This window comes from Littorina saxatilis, linkage group LG4, assembly GCF_037325665.1.
Source record: "Littorina saxatilis isolate snail1 linkage group LG4, US_GU_Lsax_2.0, whole genome shotgun sequence".
NCBI classification, from domain to species: Eukaryota; Metazoa; Mollusca; class Gastropoda; order Littorinimorpha; family Littorinidae; genus Littorina; species Littorina saxatilis.
In genome coordinates this window covers 62,009,008-62,029,836 of record NC_090248.1, presented here as the reverse complement: position 1 = coordinate 62,029,836, position 20,829 = coordinate 62,009,008, and the positions used below count along the sequence as shown (strand labels likewise).

The 20,829-nt window shown below is 43.0% G+C and overlaps 1 protein-coding gene across 3 annotated transcripts in view; it reads left to right on the top strand.

The window, feature by feature from the left end:
• LOC138965301 (uncharacterized) overlaps positions 1–20,829 on the top strand; it is a 148,853-nt gene that overhangs the window by 77,720 nt on the left and 50,304 nt on the right. For all 3 annotated transcript variants that reach the window (XM_070337428.1, XM_070337427.1, XM_070337426.1), the window contains one exon: positions 592–681. In XM_070337428.1, coding sequence (XP_070193529.1) covers positions 592–681 — 90 coding nt within the window. The remainder of the gene's footprint in view (positions 1–591; positions 682–20,829) is intronic.

Genomic DNA, 20,829 nt, shown 5'->3' with positions numbered 1-20,829 from the left:
CAATCAAAAGAATAAGAATGCATAATAAAAAATAAAAACATCATAAGAAAATAAGTGAGTATGATTATTATGAGTATGATCACAGTCTCACTAACGCAAACAGTCATCCGTCCAGTCAAGTCTGCTAACACACAACTCACTCACACAACAACAACAGCAACAGCAATACAATTTAACAAAAACCGTAATTCCAATAACAAAAAGACGTCGCACACACTCAACTTGACTTGGGAAAGATGTGTTGTGCGCAAAGTTTGCTGAATAGTTTCGATCATGCAGTGAGTGTGATGTGGGGCTTGTGATTGGGAGGAGCGGAGAATGGGACACGCCCTGTGTCTTTCTTTTGATTGTTTGTCACTAGCATGTATTCACATCGCCTCCTCACAGAATGCAAAAATACACTTGAAGGGTGCTGTGTGTGGCCTGAACATGATTATGAAGTTGCATTTCTATATTTTTATTATTTATTCAGACATGAAAAAAAAAACCACTAATTAAAACAGTTAGGAAATAATAGCAAAATGACATTTGTGCCGTAAGAAACGTTTTGTCGACACACACACCCATGCATGCGGTGCCTTGTTTCCATAGTGAACTCACCGAGCAGCGTCAGGGACTCACAAAAAGTCGTCACCTTCACGCGTCACATTCACGCCAAAGACTGGCCCACGGGCGACTCGGGTATAACATGTAGAATGTAGAATATAACACGTAGAATGGCTGTGCTTTTGAATTGCTCCGCTATTCCTAGCTGCATTGCGTAGCAGTTCAGACAGTGTTGTTTTGCATGACTTGGCTTTTTGCATGTTGCTTTCAGATTGAAGATAGAACCTTTGCTTTACAACAAAGGAAAGCAGCTTTTTATATTTAGTCAAGTTTTGACTAAATATTTTAACATCGAGGGGGAATCGAAACGAGGGTCGTGGTGTATGTGCGTGTGTGTGTCTGTGTGTCTGTGTGTCTGTGTGTGTGTGTGTGTGTGTGTGTAGAGCGATTCAGACTAAACTACTGGACCGATCTTTATGAAATTTGACATGAGAGTTCCTGGGTATGAAATCTCCAGACGTTTTTTTCATTTTTTTTATAAATGTCTTTGATGACGTCATATCCGGCTTTTCGTGAAAGTTGAGGCGGCACTGTCACGCCCTCATTTTTCAACCAAATTGGTTGAAATTTTGGTCAAGTAATCTTCGACGAAGCCCGGACTTCGGTATTGCATTTCAGCTTGGTGGCTTAAAAATTAATTAATGACTTTGGTCATTAAACATCTGAAAATTGTAAAAAAAAAATAAAAATTTATAAAACGATCCAAATTTACGTTTATCTTATTCTCCATCATTTGCTGATTCCAAAAACATATAAATATGTTATATTCGGAATAAAAACAAGCTCTGAAAATTAAATATATAAAAATTATTATCAAAATTAAATTGTCCAAATCAATTTATAAACACTTTCATCTTATTCCTTGTCGGTTCCTGATTCCAAAAACATATAGATATGATATGTTTGGATTAAAAACACGCTCAGAAAGTTAAAACAAAGAGAGGTACAGAAAAGCGTGCTATCCTTCTTAGCGCAACTACTACCCCGCTCTTCTTGTCAATTTCACTGCCTTTGCCATGAGCGGTGGACTGACGATGCTACGAGTATACGGTCTTGCTGAAAAATGTATTTTTTACAAGTAAAATGACTATTTCTAAGAATACTCACCTCAATTTAACTAATAGGAGTTACCTTACTTACGAGTGCTAGACTGAGAAGCGTCCTATGTTACCAGTACTAGACTGTAAACAAGGTCGCTAACTCTAGATTTCCGTCGGTATACCATTTAGGGGAGTAGTCTCCCTTTGTCGGTAGTACCTCTCTGCGCATGTGCCAATGCCCATAATCCCCAGTTTCAATTCGAAGCTATTAAGTCAATAGCGGGGTTGGTGGGAGGGTCTCTGGTTAAATTGAGGTGAGTATTCTTAGAAATAGTCATTTTACTTGTAAAAAATACATATTTCTTTCGAATACATCACCTCAATTTAACTAATAGGAGAATAGATAACAGGCTGGAGGGTTGACTTTCGATCGGTAATCTAGTGTCACCTCACCCGACTCAGCCCATTTGTCCGGAATCCCCCCTGTAAAATCGGGGGAAGAAAAGGATAGATCATCGGACTGAGAAGCAAGAAATCCTGAGTCGGGCGAGTGGCAAGTTGCATTGTTGCCACTGTGTCAACTTGCTCCAGAAAGGGACAATCGAAAGAAAGTCCCACCTGTCAATGTAGAGCTGGTTTCTACTCGATGGTCGTTACTATTCCTCTGATAACTTGTCTTTATCAATGTTGGGTTATGGTTATGACTTGCCATTATGCGCCTTGAGCGACCCAACTCCCCAGCAACGTAAAGTTCTGCAGGTGGATCAGGTGAACGACCTAAAAGATGAGGAATGGTCAGAGATAACAATTCCTCTAATACCTTGAACTTATCACCAAGGTGCGTCTCTGCGACTGATCCTCCATTTAAGGGAGATTGACAGAGTTTCCAGAGATCCTGTAGAATTCTGGTCTGAGGCACCACTTTCCATGGCAAACAATTGTGCCAGTCGCATGAATGAATATATATATCCTCTCTGAATTTACCTCTCTAATGAGGATGGTAGGCACAGATACCAGTGTAAATTCAGGCTGACTTAGCTGTTCCTCCTGCGTGACAGGAAGTAAGCGCAAGTGCGCTCAGCAGTACGGTCACTGTCTGCACCTTTCCTGTGCCTGTCTCAACGCATGTGGGGGCTATAAGCCTACCCTTAATGGTTAAAGGTACCATTTGTCCTAGAATAGCAAGTGAAAGACAGCCAGCTGTATTGCCTTTACCCAAGGGGAAAACCTGCTTCTTACTTTGAAATTCCACACTTATAGCGTGAGGGGGTCCCCAGTGACCATGGGCATCTCTGAGCCCTTATTGGCTGAATGACCGCTCTTGTCTTACTCAAGAGGGTGCCATGCCTGGCATGCAACTCACTGAGAGGTCCCATTTGTGATTTCAGCAGGACCGTTTTCTGGCTTGATCAGCCAGGTCCTTGATCTAGGTTTTCTGTAAACATGGTTGTAGGAGGCATCTGCTGGGTTGTCTGCCCAGCATAGGTTTTGTGGGTTCTGGGACACTCCAGATTTCTGTAGAGCTCACAAGTTCTTAGATGACTATGCAGTGATGTTCTCCGGCCTATGGCCGAAGGTGCACTATCTTGGGCTGATGCAAAGTTCTGCCCCCTGGTAGTTGAACTCACAAAGATGTCTTATGTTGTGATCTCAGTAGTACTTCTGCCTAGATCACCCAAGTCCATATCTGGATTTTCAGTAGGCGTGGCTGCGGGCGGCAAGTGTTGCATTGTCTGACCAGCATAGCTTTGTGAGCTCTGGGGCACTTCAGCTGTTTGTGGAGCTGAGCTCTAGGGTGACTATGCAGAGTTGTTTTCAGGCCCCTGCCTGAGGCAGGAGGTGTACTCTCTTGGTCTGATGCATAGTTCTGACTTGACAAAGGTCTTAGTCAGCACCCGAGTTGCCACGTTTCTTGCCCAAAAAACGACGCGTAGCCGTAGACTGGGAGTGAGTGAGATAGGCTGGTGTGGTATTCCTGGCTCCAGCTAGGATCTCACTGTGTCTCTACCTCAGGCTCTTCGAGCGAGGGAGAAAAGGCTGGTGTGGTATTCCTGGCTCCAGCTAGGATCTCACTGTGTCTCTACCTCAAGCTCTTAGAGTGACACAACTTATACTCACCCAATAACCTTGTGTCACCGTAGACTGGGAGCGAGGGAGATAGCCTTGTGTGGTATTCCTAGCTCCTGCTAGGATCTCACTGTGTCTCTTTCCTCCAGCTCCTTTAGCTTTTGAGTCCAGGCATCTGAGAGTCTACATATGGATGGGATGGACACATTCACCCACTGTCAAAGGTATTGCCGCACTCATTATGCCTTTCGGGGGAGGAATACCTCTAGGTCTTATCTCTGTGGTCCAGGGATCTTAGAGCGCCAGTTGTAAGAGGCAAACGAAGCTTGTCCAATTCAAGGTTCGGTTGGAAGGGGTGGCTGAGCCTTCCCAAATCCAAGTGTGTCTGTGGCCGTACCCAATACCCCTAAAGGTAGAGGAAGCTCTTCTTGTTCCAGGAAAATTTGACTCAATGATGGAGGGACGTATGGTTTACCCAGTCCAAGATGTCTGGCAGCACTAATCAATCCGCATGGGCTGAGAGGTCCTCCTTGATCTATGAAATCTGGCCCATAGATCTCATAGTGCGGATGGCTGGCCAGACCTCAGACTATCTCTCAGTGTCCTTCCTGGAAAGTCCATGGAAAAACGGGCGGAGTCACCTCGGGAGACATTCCCTCTTTAGTCAAGTCTGTCCGTCTCTGAAGCATGACGTAGGTTGAGTGCTGTCCCTGTTGAAGGGTTTTTCCTTGACTTGGTTTGTTTGTTTGCTTAACGCCCAGCCGACCACGAAGCGCCATATCAGGGCGGTTCTTGACTTGGTCCAAGGAAGATAACCATGAGGTTTTGTAGCCTAAGGACTGCCTGACCCTGGGGTAGGTTGTCTTCCAAAAGCTGCTGATCATCCCAGGGGCACCTGCCCAGTGATCTTAAACAGCCCATCCCTTCTCTAGGACGTCTACTGTCGTCTCTCCTGTTGATGCTTCTGCCAGAGTTGTTACCATTATCAGTCGAGATGTGACCTGTTACAGGTGTCGGACATCCTCTGTTGAGTGTCGACTGTACAATCTGACATTTCTATCATCATCCCCTGGCTGATGCGGGTGTCAGATGACATTCAGGAAGAAGGGGCAACTCTACAAGTTGTTACGCTGGGTCCGTCCACAGGTCATGAAAGCAATCTGTACTTGACGTTCTCAGAGCACTTCTTCCCCCGTCTCTGCGTTATCTCCAACAGCTCCCCGCCTTGTGATGTAGCCTGAACATGCTCACCCGTGTTGCCCGACGCTTGTATGGCAAGATTCTTGGGCCTGTTACCCTGTTGAACAAGCTCCACTCCAAGTGTGAGTGATCTTCAGAGTCGTTTCCTCAGGCAAATGTCTTGAGACACTTTGATTCCTCTTATCTTGGTACGCAGTGTCTGTCTTGTAGCTGTGTATCCGAAGGAGACATCTAGAGACCTCAAGAGCTTGCAGTATGCATGGAAACTGATGTGACTACCATACCCTGTTCAGTTGTCCACCGCTGTTTGACTGGTGATCTGTATGCAGATTGCAGGTGCCATCTTGTTACTGGTAGGGCGGCTCCCCGGTGTGAAGGTTGTAGCCTCTAACCATTAGCTCTCCATTCCATGTGATGAAGATAACTAGGAGGCTCTAGGCATTCTCCTCACACTCCCAGACTTCTGTGTAGCCGGGCACTGCTGAATATGGTCAGGCGTGAAGTGTTGGTCTAGTTCCAAGAGCGTTAAACATTAGGTCTTCCTCAGTCCGTCAGGAGGTGGTAGACAGGCAATGGGGGGCGGGAGCTGTCCTTCCGGTGCTGAAGCATCGCTACAGGCAGTTTGCAGCACTGAATACTGGTAGTCAAAATGCATGAAGCCACCATCATGATGGGGAACCCTGGCAAAGATAGTGGTGGGAGGGGCCCAGTCCTGTCAACAGCCGTGTTTCGGGGTCACCTCAAGGGAGAGGTTGCAGACGAGGCTGTAGCTACCTCAGGGAGATTCTACTCATGTTACGCCCAGTGGACGTCTTGCCTGACAGCTGGAGGGTCTGTCATAAGCTGTCGCAACGATCCTGGGAGTTATCAGGGCGAAAAGGAAGCCTGTCTCTTCCTGTGCTTACTGGAGGTATTCCCCCAGAGCGCCCGACATTGTCTGTTTGGTAATGTCTACGTATATATAAATACATGTCAATATGACTTAATTCCCCCTCGTACTGATAACGGCATGGTTGTGCCAAGAGTTTATCCAGTACCTTTCTCATGAGAGTAGCCGCTCTGTCTAGGAGGCATAGTTAATTGTGTGTTGTAACAACATCCGTTTAGCAAATATGTTATATTTTCCATAATATGAAATGATAAACATTGTATCCCTTGTATGAACCTGACTAGAGCCAGTGTTATTTAAGGGCGGCCTCTTATTGTTAGGTCCTGTTGTCTACTTCTGAGAACCTAGTCGTAGGATTAGGTGACAACAGTAGAGATGTGGCCTTGTTAAAGGTCAGAGGCTTAGGTTTTGCCTACGAACCAGGAATAAGTAGAGGCATGACAACATTATAGGAAGCTCACCTGTGAGTATTATTCAGAGCCTTGCTCGATCTTGCATGTTGTGAAAACTCAGCTGAGTGTAATACTCATGTGTTAACAACCAAGTTTATTCATGCCCCTAAGGCATGGTTTCAACTGTATATTATTCATAACATGTCATTCAAGTGTAATGTACATCAATTGTGCACTGGAACAGAACATAAGTATATATGTGTGCCTGTTCTAATTGAATTTGAAGAGCTGTCTCCTGGCACTGTGGTATCAACAGATTTTAGCTGAGTGTAAATCTCAAAGTGTAAACACTTGAGTTTAACCATAAGTTAAATCTTTTACCACTCAGATAGCTGATTTAAACACTCCATGAAAATGGAATTTGTAACATCAACTGACTTCTTTGATACCCTTTGCCAAGAAAAAAGGATTATATCCCAATAAAGATGTCCCATCTGTGTTTGCATACACTTTAATTCTTCCTTGTCAATTTAAAATTTTTTTTTTTTTTTTTTTTTTTATTTTTTTTTAATATATATTTACTGTATATATATATAATGTGTATGTATGCACGCATACAAGTTTACAAGTTAATCAAGTTAAGTTGGCAAGGAAAGTATTCTTTATCCAATTTGAAGAAGTACCACCACGTGGTCTCTGTGAGTCCACCATGATCATCTGATAAAAATACCAAAACCATAATCTGCCAACCGCAGAAAACATCGTTTCCCAGAAACATAGGAGAGAGAATTACTTGCCTTTCTCTGAGAGTAAAGGAAGTTCCCTCCGTAATATTCCCGGAGGCGCATGTCTCAATCTCAGTGTTTGGTTTTCTTTCCAAGCGGGCGAGGTTTGTTGTTATTCTTCGATACAACCCGCTTTCAGTTCTATCAGCGTTCAAGCGTACTGCGGTCCGTATCTACGCTGCCCGCAAAAGTCATCGCAGTTTGTAATGACCGAAGTATTCATACGCCGTATGTAACATTCGCGGGCGCTCTGTGCCTTCAGTTCAATCAGCGTTCAAGCGTACTGCGTTCCGTATCTACGCTGCCCGCAAGAGTCATCGCAGTTTGTAATGACAGAAGTATTCATACGCCGTATGTAACCTTCGCGGGCGCTCGGTACTTTGTACGCCTAAAAATTCGGATCAGAAATGCGCTTCCGGTCGGGATAACGCACCTGGTAAACCTCGCTGTAGTCGATAAAAAGCTGTTAAAACGCAAAAAACTTCTGGGTAATTTCGAAGTTGAAGGTCTTGTTCGTATTCCTACATTGATGTGTAGGGTGACCTGCCGTTGCTTTCCATTGAAAGCGGCAAGGTAAGTTATCGTTCGCGGAGTTCTATTGCGCAAATGAAACCGGTCCAACCGCTGTAGTGTAAATATCTGTTCGACATTCGTAACGACTGAGTAAAGAATAGTTGTCGTTCAATTGCATGTTCACTAGTTTTAAAAGACAAGTAACGGAGCCTGTTAGGCTCTGTGTGTCAACAAGGTATCATTGATGATTGAAGTACCTTCTACTTATGACCAAGTAACTTTGTTACATTTTTAAGCCGTTTCACTTTCATTTTCACGGTTCGTTACGTTGTTCAACGTGATGAATCATTGAATGTATACGGGCGTAGTAATCGCCCTTAAAAAGGAAAGCCCAAACCGTGATTGAAGGTGAAAGATGTAGTTCCTGTGAAGGAAGTCTTCTTAGACGGGAAAGGTCTAAATACACGTCTAGCTCCCCGTAGCAAGAAATTGAAACTGGGGATTATGGGCATTGGCACATGCGCAGAGAGGTACTACCGACAAAGGGAGACTACTCCCCTAAATGGTATACCGACGGAAATCTAGAGTTAGCGACCTTGTTTACAGTCTAGTACTGGTAACATAGGACGCTTCTCAGTCTAGCACTCGTAAGTAAGGTAACTCCTATTAGTTAAATTGAGGTGATGTATTCGAAAGAAATATGGCATTGCGTTCAGTTTCATTCTGTGAGTTCGACAGCTACTTGACTAAATATTGTATTTTCGCCTTACGCGACTTGTTTTTTCTTGGCTTCTTGCATGTTGCCTTCATTGTAAAAATAGAACCCTTGCTTAACAACAGCAGTCTACTTTTTTGCTGACCTTTTGCATGTTGCTTCAATAGGAAAAATACAATTAGAGCTTAAAGAAAAGAAAGCTGGGTATTTTTTGTGTTGTGTATTCGGGATTTTGCATTAAGCGCTTCTCTGTTTATTCCTGTTCTTTGTCACTGAACATGAGATGGAGAAATGTTACCTTTGTAGTCTCGGGCTTGTGTGCGTAATTATACCTACATAAGTGTGTCAGTGGCTGTATATTTGTTAGTCTGTCAGATGGTATGTGTTTCCGTTTCTCGTTCAATTTGGTAGGACTGTTGGTTTGTCAAATTGTTTCTCCGTCTGTCTTTTTGGTTGTGTCTGTATATATATATATATATGTCTGCATGGATATCCGTTTGTTTGTTTGTTTGTTTGTTTTGGTATTTGTTTTTATTCACACTATTCCTTTTTATTATATTTAGTCAAGTTTTGACTAAATATTTTAACATCGAGGGGGAATCGAAACGAGGGTCGTGGTGTATGTGCGTGTGTGCGTGTGTGTGTGTGTGTGTGTAGAGCGATTCAGACTAAACTACTGGACCGATCTTTATGAAATTTGACATGAGAGTTCCTGGGTATGAAATCCCCGAACGTTTTTTTCATTTTTTTGATAAATGTCTTTGATGACGTCATATCCGGCTTTTCGTGAAAGTTGAGGCGGCACTGTCACGCCCTCATTTTTCAACCAAATTGGTTGAAATTTTGGTCAAGTAATCTTCGACGAAGCCCGGACTTCGGTATTGCATTTCAGCTTGGTGGCTTAAAAATCAATTAATGACTTTGGTCATTAAAAATCTGAAAATTGTAAAAAAAAATAAAAATTTATAAAACGATCCAAATTTACGTTTATCTTATTCTCCATCATTTGCTGATTCCAAAAACATATAAATATGTTATATTCGGATTAAAAACAAGCTCTGAAAATTAAATATATAAAAATTATTATCAAAATTAAATTGTCCAAATCAATTTAAAAACACTTTCATCTTATTCCTTGTCAGTTCCTGATTCCAAAAACATATAGATATGATATGTTTGGATTAAAAACACGCTCAGAAAGTTAAAACAAAGAGAGGTACAGAAAAGCGTGCTATCCTTCTTAGCGCAACTACTACCCCGCTCTTCTTGTCAATTTCACTGCCTTTGCCATGAGCGGTGGACTGACGATGCTACGAGTATACGGTCTTGCTGAAAAATGGCATTGCGTTCAGTTTCATTCTGTGAGTTCGACAGCTACTTGACTAAATGTTGTATTTTCGCCTTACGCGACTTGTCTTGCTTATGTTTTATTAGTCAACTCTTTGACTTGAGTGTTCATGTTCAGAGTTTATCTTTCTATTTTGAGTGAGCTTTCTTTCTTGCAAAAGAGTAGGGGAGATGGGCTTTTATAATCTCCCGGCTTAATTTTCGTTTTCAGTTTGCTTTCATTTTACTCCAATGATTAAAGATGTGTTTCTTCATCCATGTAGTTTAAACAGTCCAGCTCAAGAGACTGATTTGTTGTGTTCTTTAGAGTTAGGAATGTATGTGAAACAATTAGACTGCAAGCAGTATTGCAAAGGAGAGAAAAGAACGTATATAGCTATTCTGATGGACACGTGGGGGAATTCGGGGGCTGTGATTGGATGGTCTCTTCCGATCATCAAAGCATAATGCTACGGAAGTCGGCCATTTTTGCCAATATCCAAAAGCATATTGGCAATAACAAAGACGCATGGTTCCGGTTTTTGTCTGTACCACACGATGTTTTAATCGACAACAGCATACACTGACAACTTGAAATTCTTCTCGGGAATGTTTTTCAGCTTTACAAATGTCGACAGCATACCCTTTTTTGCTAACTTCCCGATGAAACAGGACTAAATCAATTATTTTCTGTCCCTAAACACCACAAAATGCCCAAAGTCGAAAGTATACAAACAGGGGAGTAAAACGGAACAGCCGTTTTTGTGTGCCTGTGTGCATGCCGATGTGGCATGCAGTCACCTACTTTTGTTGTAATTACGTTTGCTCAAGCCATTGCACGATGTAAAAAGAAGTAAACCGTGTTTTTATTGTGTCACTTTGTTGTGACCCGTTTTGTGGAGCGTTAATATTTTTACGTGAGATTCACGTGCTCCTTGTTCAGTTGTTGTGACCTGGTTTTGGTCGGAGTGTCACAAACTGCGTCGTTTAGTTCTAGAACACCGTGAGATTCACGTGCTCTTTTCCGTGTTTTGATTTTGAGGTGAGCCCTGCGAATCTGCGTTGCAAGTTTTAGAATACGTGTGACTCACGTGTTTTTAGCTTTGTGATGTCAGCTAGTTCCTTGGTCTTCTTTCTGTTAAATATACCGTTTTAAGTTTTGAGCATGCACGGAGTGCGTGATCGGTTACTGATTGGTTGTAAAATAGTAGTTTCACCCGATTCTGTCTTAGGAATGTTGTTGGTTGGTCAATCCGGTGACCTTTGACTTTTGAATAACTATTCCATGTTAGGTTTTTGTTTCCATAAATACCGCTGCTTGACTCCTGTCTCGTCAGTCGATCTGAGGGTTTTAGGAAGCGTTTGGTTTTGATGTAAACGTATGAAGGTTATCAAGTGAACCAACGGAGTGTTTCTTATGTTTTAACGTCAACGTAATGTTCTTGGAGACAGTTGTTTCTCAAGTGTGAATCGTTTTGTGCCCTTCGTTTGTGAGGCAACACGTTTTTGGTACTGCTGGTCAACCCACACAGCGCATAAGGTAATTTTGTTGTTACTTGTTTGTGTTGTGTTTTGGTCGCCATTTTGTAATGACTTTGTGAGTTGTTTATGTATAACGTGAGTTGAAAGTCTGACTTGTTGTAGTGTTTCTTTATTGTGTGTTCAACTGTTCTAGTGTTGTGAACGTACAGCAATGTTTTGTAGACGCTAGAAAGTCGCTAATGTTTATAATGATAACTTGTGTTTTCTGTGGTTAACGAAGTTCGAAGTGAAACGTTTTCTCCGACTTTTTCAGCCTTACGTTAAAAGAATTTAGGTAAAAGAAGCTTGCGGTCTGTGGTGATCGTTTGTAAACGGGCTTATTTCTTGTAACGTTATTGAGGGAAAGTGGATGAGTAAATATCTTGTTTGTGACTTTGATTAACGCAGGAACGTTGTCGTTAGACTTTTTTGGTATGACAGTTTGCTTTGTATTCCTGGCCTGATGAGTCAACGTTTTGTATTTTTCTGAAACTAGCCATTTTGGTTTTAAACGTATGTATGCTAAGTTTCTTGAGTATTCTTAGTGCTTATGGTATTGTTGAACGTACGGAACGTAATTCTTTATTGTTGTTGAACGTACAGAACGTAACTCTTTATTGTTGTTGAAGGACTAACCAACGAGTGTTTGGTAATTGTAACTTTCTTGTCTGTTTGTCTTCTCCTGTCTTGTGATTGTTTATTTTTCTTGTTTTTACTTCTCGTGTCTTGTTAATGCATTTGATACTTTTGCCATGTCTAATAATTTGTTTTCTTTTCTCTTTTTCTTTCTGTTCATAAGTTTTTTACCGCATTACGTGGTACTGTAACTATATATCTATACATTACTGATCCCTAGTGTCAGATGTAAAATAATAAACCAGTACTTTTGCGCGTTATCGCTTGTAACCTGTGTTTGTCATTTCGTATGAACAATATGTAGTACCAGCCTCGCTCACGAAGGCGCGCACAGTAAAAAACTTTAGTTGCTGTCGCCCAGTAAAAAACTTAGTTGCTGTCGCCCAGTAAAAAACTTAGCTGCTGAAGCCCAGTGAAGTAAACATTTTAGTTGCTGTCGCCCAGTAAAAAACTTTAGTTGCTGTCGCCCAGTAAAAAACTTTGCTGAGGTAAAAGTCTTAGCTGCTGATGCCCAGTGAAAGAACTTTAGCTGAAGTAAACAAACTTAGCTGCTGACGCCCAGTAAAGAACTTGTGTTATTGATGCTCAATGAACGTAAACGTAGCTGTTGATAACCAGCAAAAGACTTTATTGTTACCTGTCACTGTGTTAGTGAACCATAGTTTGACATAGATCAACTTGTCGGTTAGAGATCTTCCTACTCCGTATCCGGCGCATTTTTTGTGACTTTTGTGTATTATCCCAAACGACCCTCAGATCGATTCATTTTACTTTATAACCAGATAAACCTTATGTAGGTTTTTTAGTGCTTTTGAATAAGCGAACATTGTAATGGAGAAGATTCCAGCAGATAAACCATTGGAAGCTTCAGGTTATGACGTTAACGGCGATGAAGATGAACATTCTCAAAGGCCTAGGCGTGACATTAAGCCTACTGAAAAAGGTAGAGAGTACCAGATTGAGATCAAAACTAGAAACTTTGCAAGACAACGAACATTCTTGGAACGAGCAATTGATGAGGTAGTAACAGAGCTTAACCAAGAAACTCCTAATCAAGAGTCGTTAACCAGTCAAAAACAGGTTATTTTGAGCATGTACAAGGATCTTGGTGACATAGAGAAAGGTCTTCGTAGTATTGGTAGCGGTGAAACCATTCAGGAAAGTTGGGATGATGTTCAAAGGACAGTTCAGAAAATTATGTTTGACATTGATCAAGTTCTTGACAGACAAACGACTAGCGTGCAGGTGGCTAAGGAGCCTACTTCCAGGCATAGCAGTGTTACACCTAGCGTTGGGTCATCCACCCACAAGTCAGCCAGTGGTAAGACTGCCAGCCATAAAGCAGCTAGCGTTGGGTCATCCACCCACAAGTCAGTCAGTGTCAAGCCTGTCAGCCATAAAACAGCTAGCATTAGGTCAGCCATTTACAAGCCAGCTAGCTTCAAGTCAGGCAGCAGAAGATCAGGTAGCCTAGCCGGTTCTCACCCTGAGTCTCTCCGCTCTGGAAGTGTTAGCTCTGAAGAGGCTAAATTGACTCTTAAGCTAGAGGCTGTGTCTATTGGCATTAAGGTTGAAGCAGAAGCCATAAAAGAAGCTCAGCTCAGTGAACTGGATCTTTTGCAACAACAACAAGTTGAGAGAACAGCAGCTAGGAAGGCTAGAGAAGCCGAAAGGAAGGCTAAGGACGCAGCTGTAGCAGCTGAAGCAGTTCTTAAAGAAGCGGAAAGGAAGGCTGAAGCAGCTCTTAGAGAAGCTGAAAGGAAGGCTAGTGAAGAATCTCTGCAGGCTAACGATGCGGCTGAAGCAGCTCTTAGAGAAGCTGAAAGGAAGGCTAGTGAAGAATCTCTGCAGGCTAATGATGCAGCTGAAGCAGCTCTTGATGAACTTAAGCAGAAGAAGGCGTTGAGGTTTATCAAGTTTACTGAACGCCAAAATATCAACAGAGAGCGGCAGGCTAGGATACGGGTACTAGAACAATGTGATACAGTTCAGCAGGATCTCCCTGATCTACCGTCAGTCGATTTGTTGAACACTAGGTTCCACCCTCGTCCTTCCGTTCCCCTGTACAGTCTTGAAGCCCCTCCTTTAAACAATGAACAAACAGCGATAGGAATAGGGACAGGTGCTGCCGTCATTGCTGACCAAGGGACACACCAGCCAGCCATGGACTTCACGTCTGTTCCTGTCTGCCAAGCCGCCAGCACCCGTGACATCTCTACTGTCAACGCTGCTGTCACCAACTTCGTCGCAGGAACCACAACGACTGAGCCACGACAGCACGCGTTACCTGTCGTGGACCTCGTCGTTGGAGTCAGCGCCTCTACACGCGCCGCTACTACCAACAACGCCACATACGAGGCGTACGGACCTCAACGTAGAGAGGATGTCAACGCCCCCCATCACGCCGGAACGAGCGCTCCTTTCGTCCATCGGGAGCCCTCCACACCCAACTACACGACGGCTGCAACTACATCCTCCATGCGGCCTACAGCGCTGCTGACCACACTGCAGCACCCTCTCGCTGCATACACTGGTCAGCCGCCTCTGCACAACGTTGGATACTCAACGACAAGCGTCACAGGCTCTCGCCCGCCTGATCTCGACCACACAGGTTGGTCCTATCACCTACCAGAGACAAGGGAAGGTGATGAGACGCAAGAACGACACACCTACTTCCCAGAAGAACGTCACCAACGCATGGACCACAGACGTTTTCAAGTGACCCCACCCTGTTTCCCCTATGATACCCACCTACATCCCAAACCAGAGCCTTTCGTGCCCACATTCCTGGACCCACATCAGACCACCCCCAAAGTTATTTGGGGAAACGAAAACGCAAGGCCCCCTGCGTACATGAACTTTGACAAGGAATGTCATGCAGATCGTCCATTTGCCTCCTACCCCCCGTCTGCGTACTACCAACGTCCACTTGCTACTCCTGCCAAGCAGGACACTCCTATGGACTCTCTTGCCAAAACCCTATCAGACGCTCTGATGATCAACCGTTTGCCGATGCAGGAGCCGTGCATTTTTGTTGGTGACCCTCTCCAATATCCAATTTGGAGGTCGTCGTTTTCGTTCCTCATCGAGAGACAAAACATAACCAGCAGTGAGAAGTTATTGTATCTGCAACGGTACATCGGAGGTCAAGCAAAGGAGGCCGTGACCGGCTTCTTTCTGCTAAGAGAAGGTGATGCCTACGAGAGAGCCATGGAAGTGCTGGAAAATCGGTTCGGCAACTCATACGTCGTTTCGCAAGCTTTCCGGACCAAGCTGGACGAATGGACCCCAGTCAAAAGCAAGGATCCCAAGGGACTCAGAAGTCTGGCCGATTTCTTGCAGCAATGTTCCGTTGCTGCCCAGGAAGTTGGTGGACTGAGCATCCTGGATGATGCCCAGTACCTACGGAAGATCGTCGGAAAGCTCCCAGACTGGATGAGTCACAGATGGTCTAGAACAGTTGCTCGAACTAAGGTTGAAAAGAAGAGGTATCCTCTGTTCAATGAACTCGTGTCGTTCGTTACTCTCGAAGCAGACATTTCTAACGACCCTGTTTTCGGCTTGACAAGTGCATCGGGTACACCAAGAAAGTTCACAACGAACTTGTCAACCCTGACAGAGGATGTCACCGCATGTCTGCACTGTCAACTTCCGGACCATGACGCTGGGACATGTAAGGAACTCATAGAGAAGCCTCTGGTTGAGATACGAGATTTTCTGTTCAAGAACCGTATCTGCTACGGATGTCTCAGAAGTAAGGATCACCAGAGCCGTCAATGTATGCAGAAACAGACGTGCAAGAAGTGCAAGAAGGCTCATCCCACTTGTCTTCATGATGACAATTTCAAGTATCAGAACAGTATGAGTGAAACCAAAGGGGCGAGTGAACACAAGAACAATTACCGTACCTCTGCTGCTGACGTTCAAGAGCCACTGTCATCGTCGACCTCTACGGTGTCTGCTCTTAAGGCCAGCGAGGAAAACAGCATCGGTTTCACGTCTATGATCGTTCCCGTTCTCGTTTCCAGTGACTCTAACCCCAACGTAGAAGTGCTGACGTACGCACTACTGGACACTATGTCCAACGCCACTTTTGTAGTGCAGTCAGTGGCTGAAGAAGTTAAAGCCAAATCGCAGCCGACTACACTCAGGGTCTCCACACTGACTGAGGACAATGCTGTGGTCTCCGGCAGGAAGTACTCTGGATTGCGTGTCCGCTCTCCTACCTCCAGTGAGTTTGTCAGGCTCCCTTCTGCCATCTCACGACCTTACCTGTCCGTTGACCCCACGCAAATCCCCACCTCAGAGACTGTCAAAGCTTACCCACATCTCCAACACCTGTCTCCTAAACTGCCCCCCTTGTACCCTGACTGTGAAGCAGGCCTCCTCATCGGCTACGACTGCGCTGAAGCCCTCATGCCCCTAAACGTTGTCCAAGGACTGCCATTTGCAGTAGAGACTAAGTTAGGTTGGAGCATCGTCGGCAAGGCACCGCATTCCGTCGCCTTTGATGGCATAGCCTCGTCCATGCGCGTCATCGTCAAGCCAGGATCGAGGGAAGAAGAACGTGTAGCTCACGTCTACAAGGTACAGGTGGACGAAGTCTCGTGTACTGACCCATTACATGTTATGGAAAGAGACTTTGCAAGTGACTCAGGATCCATGTCCCAGGACGATGTAAAGTTCAAGAAGATCGTGAAGGTCAACGAAGCTGGTCACTACGAGATGCTCTTACCATTTCGACCAGAGAAACCGTCCCTCCCCGACAACAGAAGTGCCGCAGTCAAGCATCTGAAGGGCCTGAAACGCCAGAAAAAACGAGGGTACCGTGATGACTGCGTCAAGGTCATGACATTAATCTTGTACGGGCTGATCGTGACGTGTTTTGCCTCTAGGGCAATCCACATTGAAACCCTGGATGACATGTCAAGTGATTCCTTCATCAACGCCCTACGCATTGTTGTCTTGCATGACCAGAACTTGTGCAGATCAGAGTGGTGCATGGCTCGTGTAGTCGAAGTGATGCCGGGATCTGATGGACTGGTCAGACGAGTGAAAGTGCATGTTGGAACAAAGGCTCTAGACAATCACGGCCGTCCCACTGGTGATAGTCGCATATTAGAGCGACCTATTCACAAAATGACTGTGTTAGTTGATCGTGAAAATCACAAAGACAAAGCTGTGTAAGCGAACTGAAAGAACATTGAACTTTGGAGTGTTTTTCCAATTTGACAGTTGTAGATTGTTGCAGTTTGTTTTTATACCAGATGATGTAACAGACATTTATGGTTTAAGTGGTGCGGGTTTTTTTTTATGCCGTCGAGTAATGACTAACGGCATTTAGTTGAAACGAGATGTGTTGAAACACTGAAAATGATTGAACCGTAATATTGCTGTGTAAATGTTTTGCAACACAATGGTTTTGAGTTGTAAATTTGAAATGTCTAAATCTGCGTTATTCTTCTTTTGATATAAGGAATGTGTTTGTACAAAGGTTTTTTGAAGTAAATTATATTAATATAATTTCCGGTGGGAGTGTGCATGCCGATGTGGCATGCAGTCACCTACTTTTGTTGTAATTACGTTTGCTCAAGCCATTGCACGATGTAAAAAGAAGTAAACCGTGTTTTTATTGTGTCACTTTGTTGTGACCCGTTTTGTGGAGCGTTAATATTTTTACGTGAGATTCACGTGCTCCTTGTTCAGTTGTTGTGACCTGGTTTTGGTCGGAGTGTCACAAACTGCGTCGTTTAGTTCTAGAACACCGTGAGATTCACGTGCTCTTTTCCGTGTTTTGATTTTGAGGTGAGCCCTGCGAATCTGCGTTGCAAGTTTTAGAATACGTGTGACTCACGTGTTTTTAGCTTTGTGATGTCAGCTAGTTCCTTGGTCTTCTTTCTGTTAAATATACCGTTTTAAGTTTTGAGCATGCACGGAGTGCGTGATCGGTTACTGATTGGTTGTAAAATAGTAGTTTCACCCGATTCTGTCTTAGGAATGTTGTTGGTTGGTCAATCCGGTGACCTTTGACTTTTGAATAACTATTCCATGTTAGGTTTTTGTTTCCATAAATACCGCTGCTTGACTCCTGTCTCGTCAGTCGATCTGAGGGTTTTAGGAAGCGTTTGGTTTTGATGTAAACGTATGAAGGTTATCAAGTGAACCAACGGAGTGTTTCTTATGTTTTAACGTCAACGTAATGTTCTTGGAGACAGTTGTTTCTCAAGTGTGAATCGTTTTGTGCCCTTCGTTTGTGAGGCAACACGTTTTTGGTACTGCTGGTCAACCCACACAGCGCATAAGGTAATTTTGTTGTTACTTGTTTGTGTTGTGTTTTGGTCGCCATTTTGTAATGACTTTGTGAGTTGTTTATGTATAACGTGAGTTGAAAGTCTGACTTGTTGTAGTGTTTCTTTATTGTGTGTTCAACTGTTCTAGTGTTGTGAACGTACAGCAATGTTTTGTAGACGCTAGAAAGTCGCTAATGTTTATAATGATAACTTGTGTTTTCTGTGGTTAACGAAGTTCGAAGTGAAACGTTTTCTCCGACTTTTTCAGCCTTACGTTAAAAGAATTTAGGTAAAAGAAGCTTGCGGTCTGTGGTGATCGTTTGTAAACGGGCTTATTTCTTGTAACGTTATTGAGGGAAAGTGGATGAGTAAATATCTTGTTTGTGACTTTGATTAACGCAGGAACGTTGTCGTTAGACTTTTTTGGTATGACAGTTTGCTTTGTATTCCTGGCCTGATGAGTCAACGTTTTGTATTTTTCTGAAACTAGCCATTTTGGTTTTAAACGTATGTATGCTAAGTTTCTTGAGTATTCTTAGTGCTTATGGTATTGTTGAACGTACGGAACGTAATTCTTTATTGTTGTTGAACGTACAGAACGTAACTCTTTATTGTTGTTGAAGGACTAACCAACGAGTGTTTGGTAATTGTAACTTTCTTGTCTGTTTGTCTTCTCCTGTCTTGTGATTGTTTATTTTTCTTGTTTTTACTTCTCGTGTCTTGTTAATGCATTTGATACTTTTGCCATGTCTAATAATTTGTTTTCTTTTCTCTTTTTCTTTCTGTTCATAAGTTTTTTACCGCATTACGTGGTACTGTAACTATATATCTATACATTACTGATCCCTAGTGTCAGATGTAAAATAATAAACCAGTACTTTTGCGCGTTATCGCTTGTAACCTGTGTTTGTCATTTCGTATGAACAATATGTAGTACCAGCCTCGCTCACGAAGGCGCGCACAGCCTGTGTCAGTTGCCGACTGACACAAACTTTCGCATTCGGCTTTTCTTATCTCGTAACTCCACACTAAATACCCCACTTCCCCTCTGAAGTATTGATGTACAACCCATGGCACTAACATTCATGTAGTCGTTTATAACTGAGGTTGAAAAATTCGCTTCATGACGAGACAAGTATAAATGCCATTCACCCAAACTGAAAACTTTGCTGCCGTCTGCTCGCGATGGCACGGTTCTCTTCTCCTCCCCTTGTTGCATCCTAGTTCTTCAGTTGTTTCTAGTTTTCCGTTTATGTTGTGTTTTGGTCTTCTTCATAAGTAGTCTTGTTCAAAATTTAAAAAACTCAAACTTCTTTTTGTTGTATTCGAATGAACTAATAAAAAGCTGTTTAACAGCTGTTTTGTCAAATCGAGTTTTTTTCCAAAGTCAGTGTGGCGCCTGCGCAAAACTAATGCGCATAAGAAACGGCGTCTGCCATCAAAACCTGAGATCAACGCATCGACGCAAAAACTGTCATTTTGTAAGTTTGGAACAACAAATCAAGGTCAGAACAGCTATATAATCGCTATTGTGTTTTCAGCGTAGCAATAGGGTCCGATATTTAGACTCGAACAAGTATAATGCGACTCGTCTTCGACTCGTCGGCATTATACTTGTCTCGTCTAAATTATCGGACCCTATTGCTACGCTGAAAACACAACAGCTGTTAATGATATGTTTATTGTGTTCAAAGATAAAAGACATTCCTGTGATGAACGTGATTGTGTAGCCTTCATTTTAAAAATGTCTTCCATTTTTGTGGTGCTTTCCTTCTGTATCCAGTGTGTTGTCTGTTATATGTACTCCTTGCTGTTTCAAGGTACTTGCTTTGCTCTTAATGCTCAATAGACACATTCTGGAAATAACTGTTTTGGTTTTGGAAGAGTTGCTTTCCCTTGTTTTTCCTTGCTTTTCCCCAGAAACAGTGAGGCAAGCTATACGTGATATTGTTGGCTTGCCTCAGTGTATCTGTGAAAAGAAGGGGAAGCAACTGGCCAACTGCCCCCCGCAGGTTAGGGGGAGTCCCATATTGGTTGGGATGAGAAAGAATTTACCCGATGCTCCCCAGCATGTCGTAAGAGGCGACTAACGGATTTTGTTTCTCCTTTTACCCTTGTTAAGTGTTTCTTGTATAGAATATAGTCAGTTTTTGTAAAGATGTTAGTCAAGCAGTATGTAAGAAATGTTAAGTCCTTTGTACTGGAAACTTGCATTCTCCCAGTAAGGTAATATATTGTACTACGTTGCAAGCCCCTGGACCAAATTTTTGATTAGTGCTTTTGTGAACAAGAAACAATTGACAAGTGGCTCTATCCCATCTCCCCCCTTCCCTCCGTCGCGATATAACCTTGAACGGTTGAAAACGACGTTAAACACCAAAGAAAGAAAGAAAGAAGGGAAAGCAACTGGCCAACTCTTCCACACCCCATAAAAAATGGACAGAGTTATTCCCGAACATCGTCTATTGATGTATGGTTTGCTTTGCTATGTTTCTCTTGTCTTAGGCACATGATTTAAATTCTGGTCAAGTTGCGTTTGTGCATATACCTTTAACTTTTTTGATACAAGAAGAAAACAGACCAGATAACTTGGTTTGGGGACAGAGATTTTGGAATTTGCTCAGATTGCAGCTATGTTTTTGTGTAAGTCAGTCTCACAAGTATGCAGACCCCAGAAGCACAAAGATGCATTGCTTAATTCTTACCTTCAAATGCAAAAGCAAAAAGTTGTATTTGATTTACATGGACATTGTATATGGTGCACAAGAATTAATCTTCTTGTCTTCAAGAAAGAAAGAAATCCTTGGATCCATAGTATGCACATTTTATTGTATATGCATGGATGCATC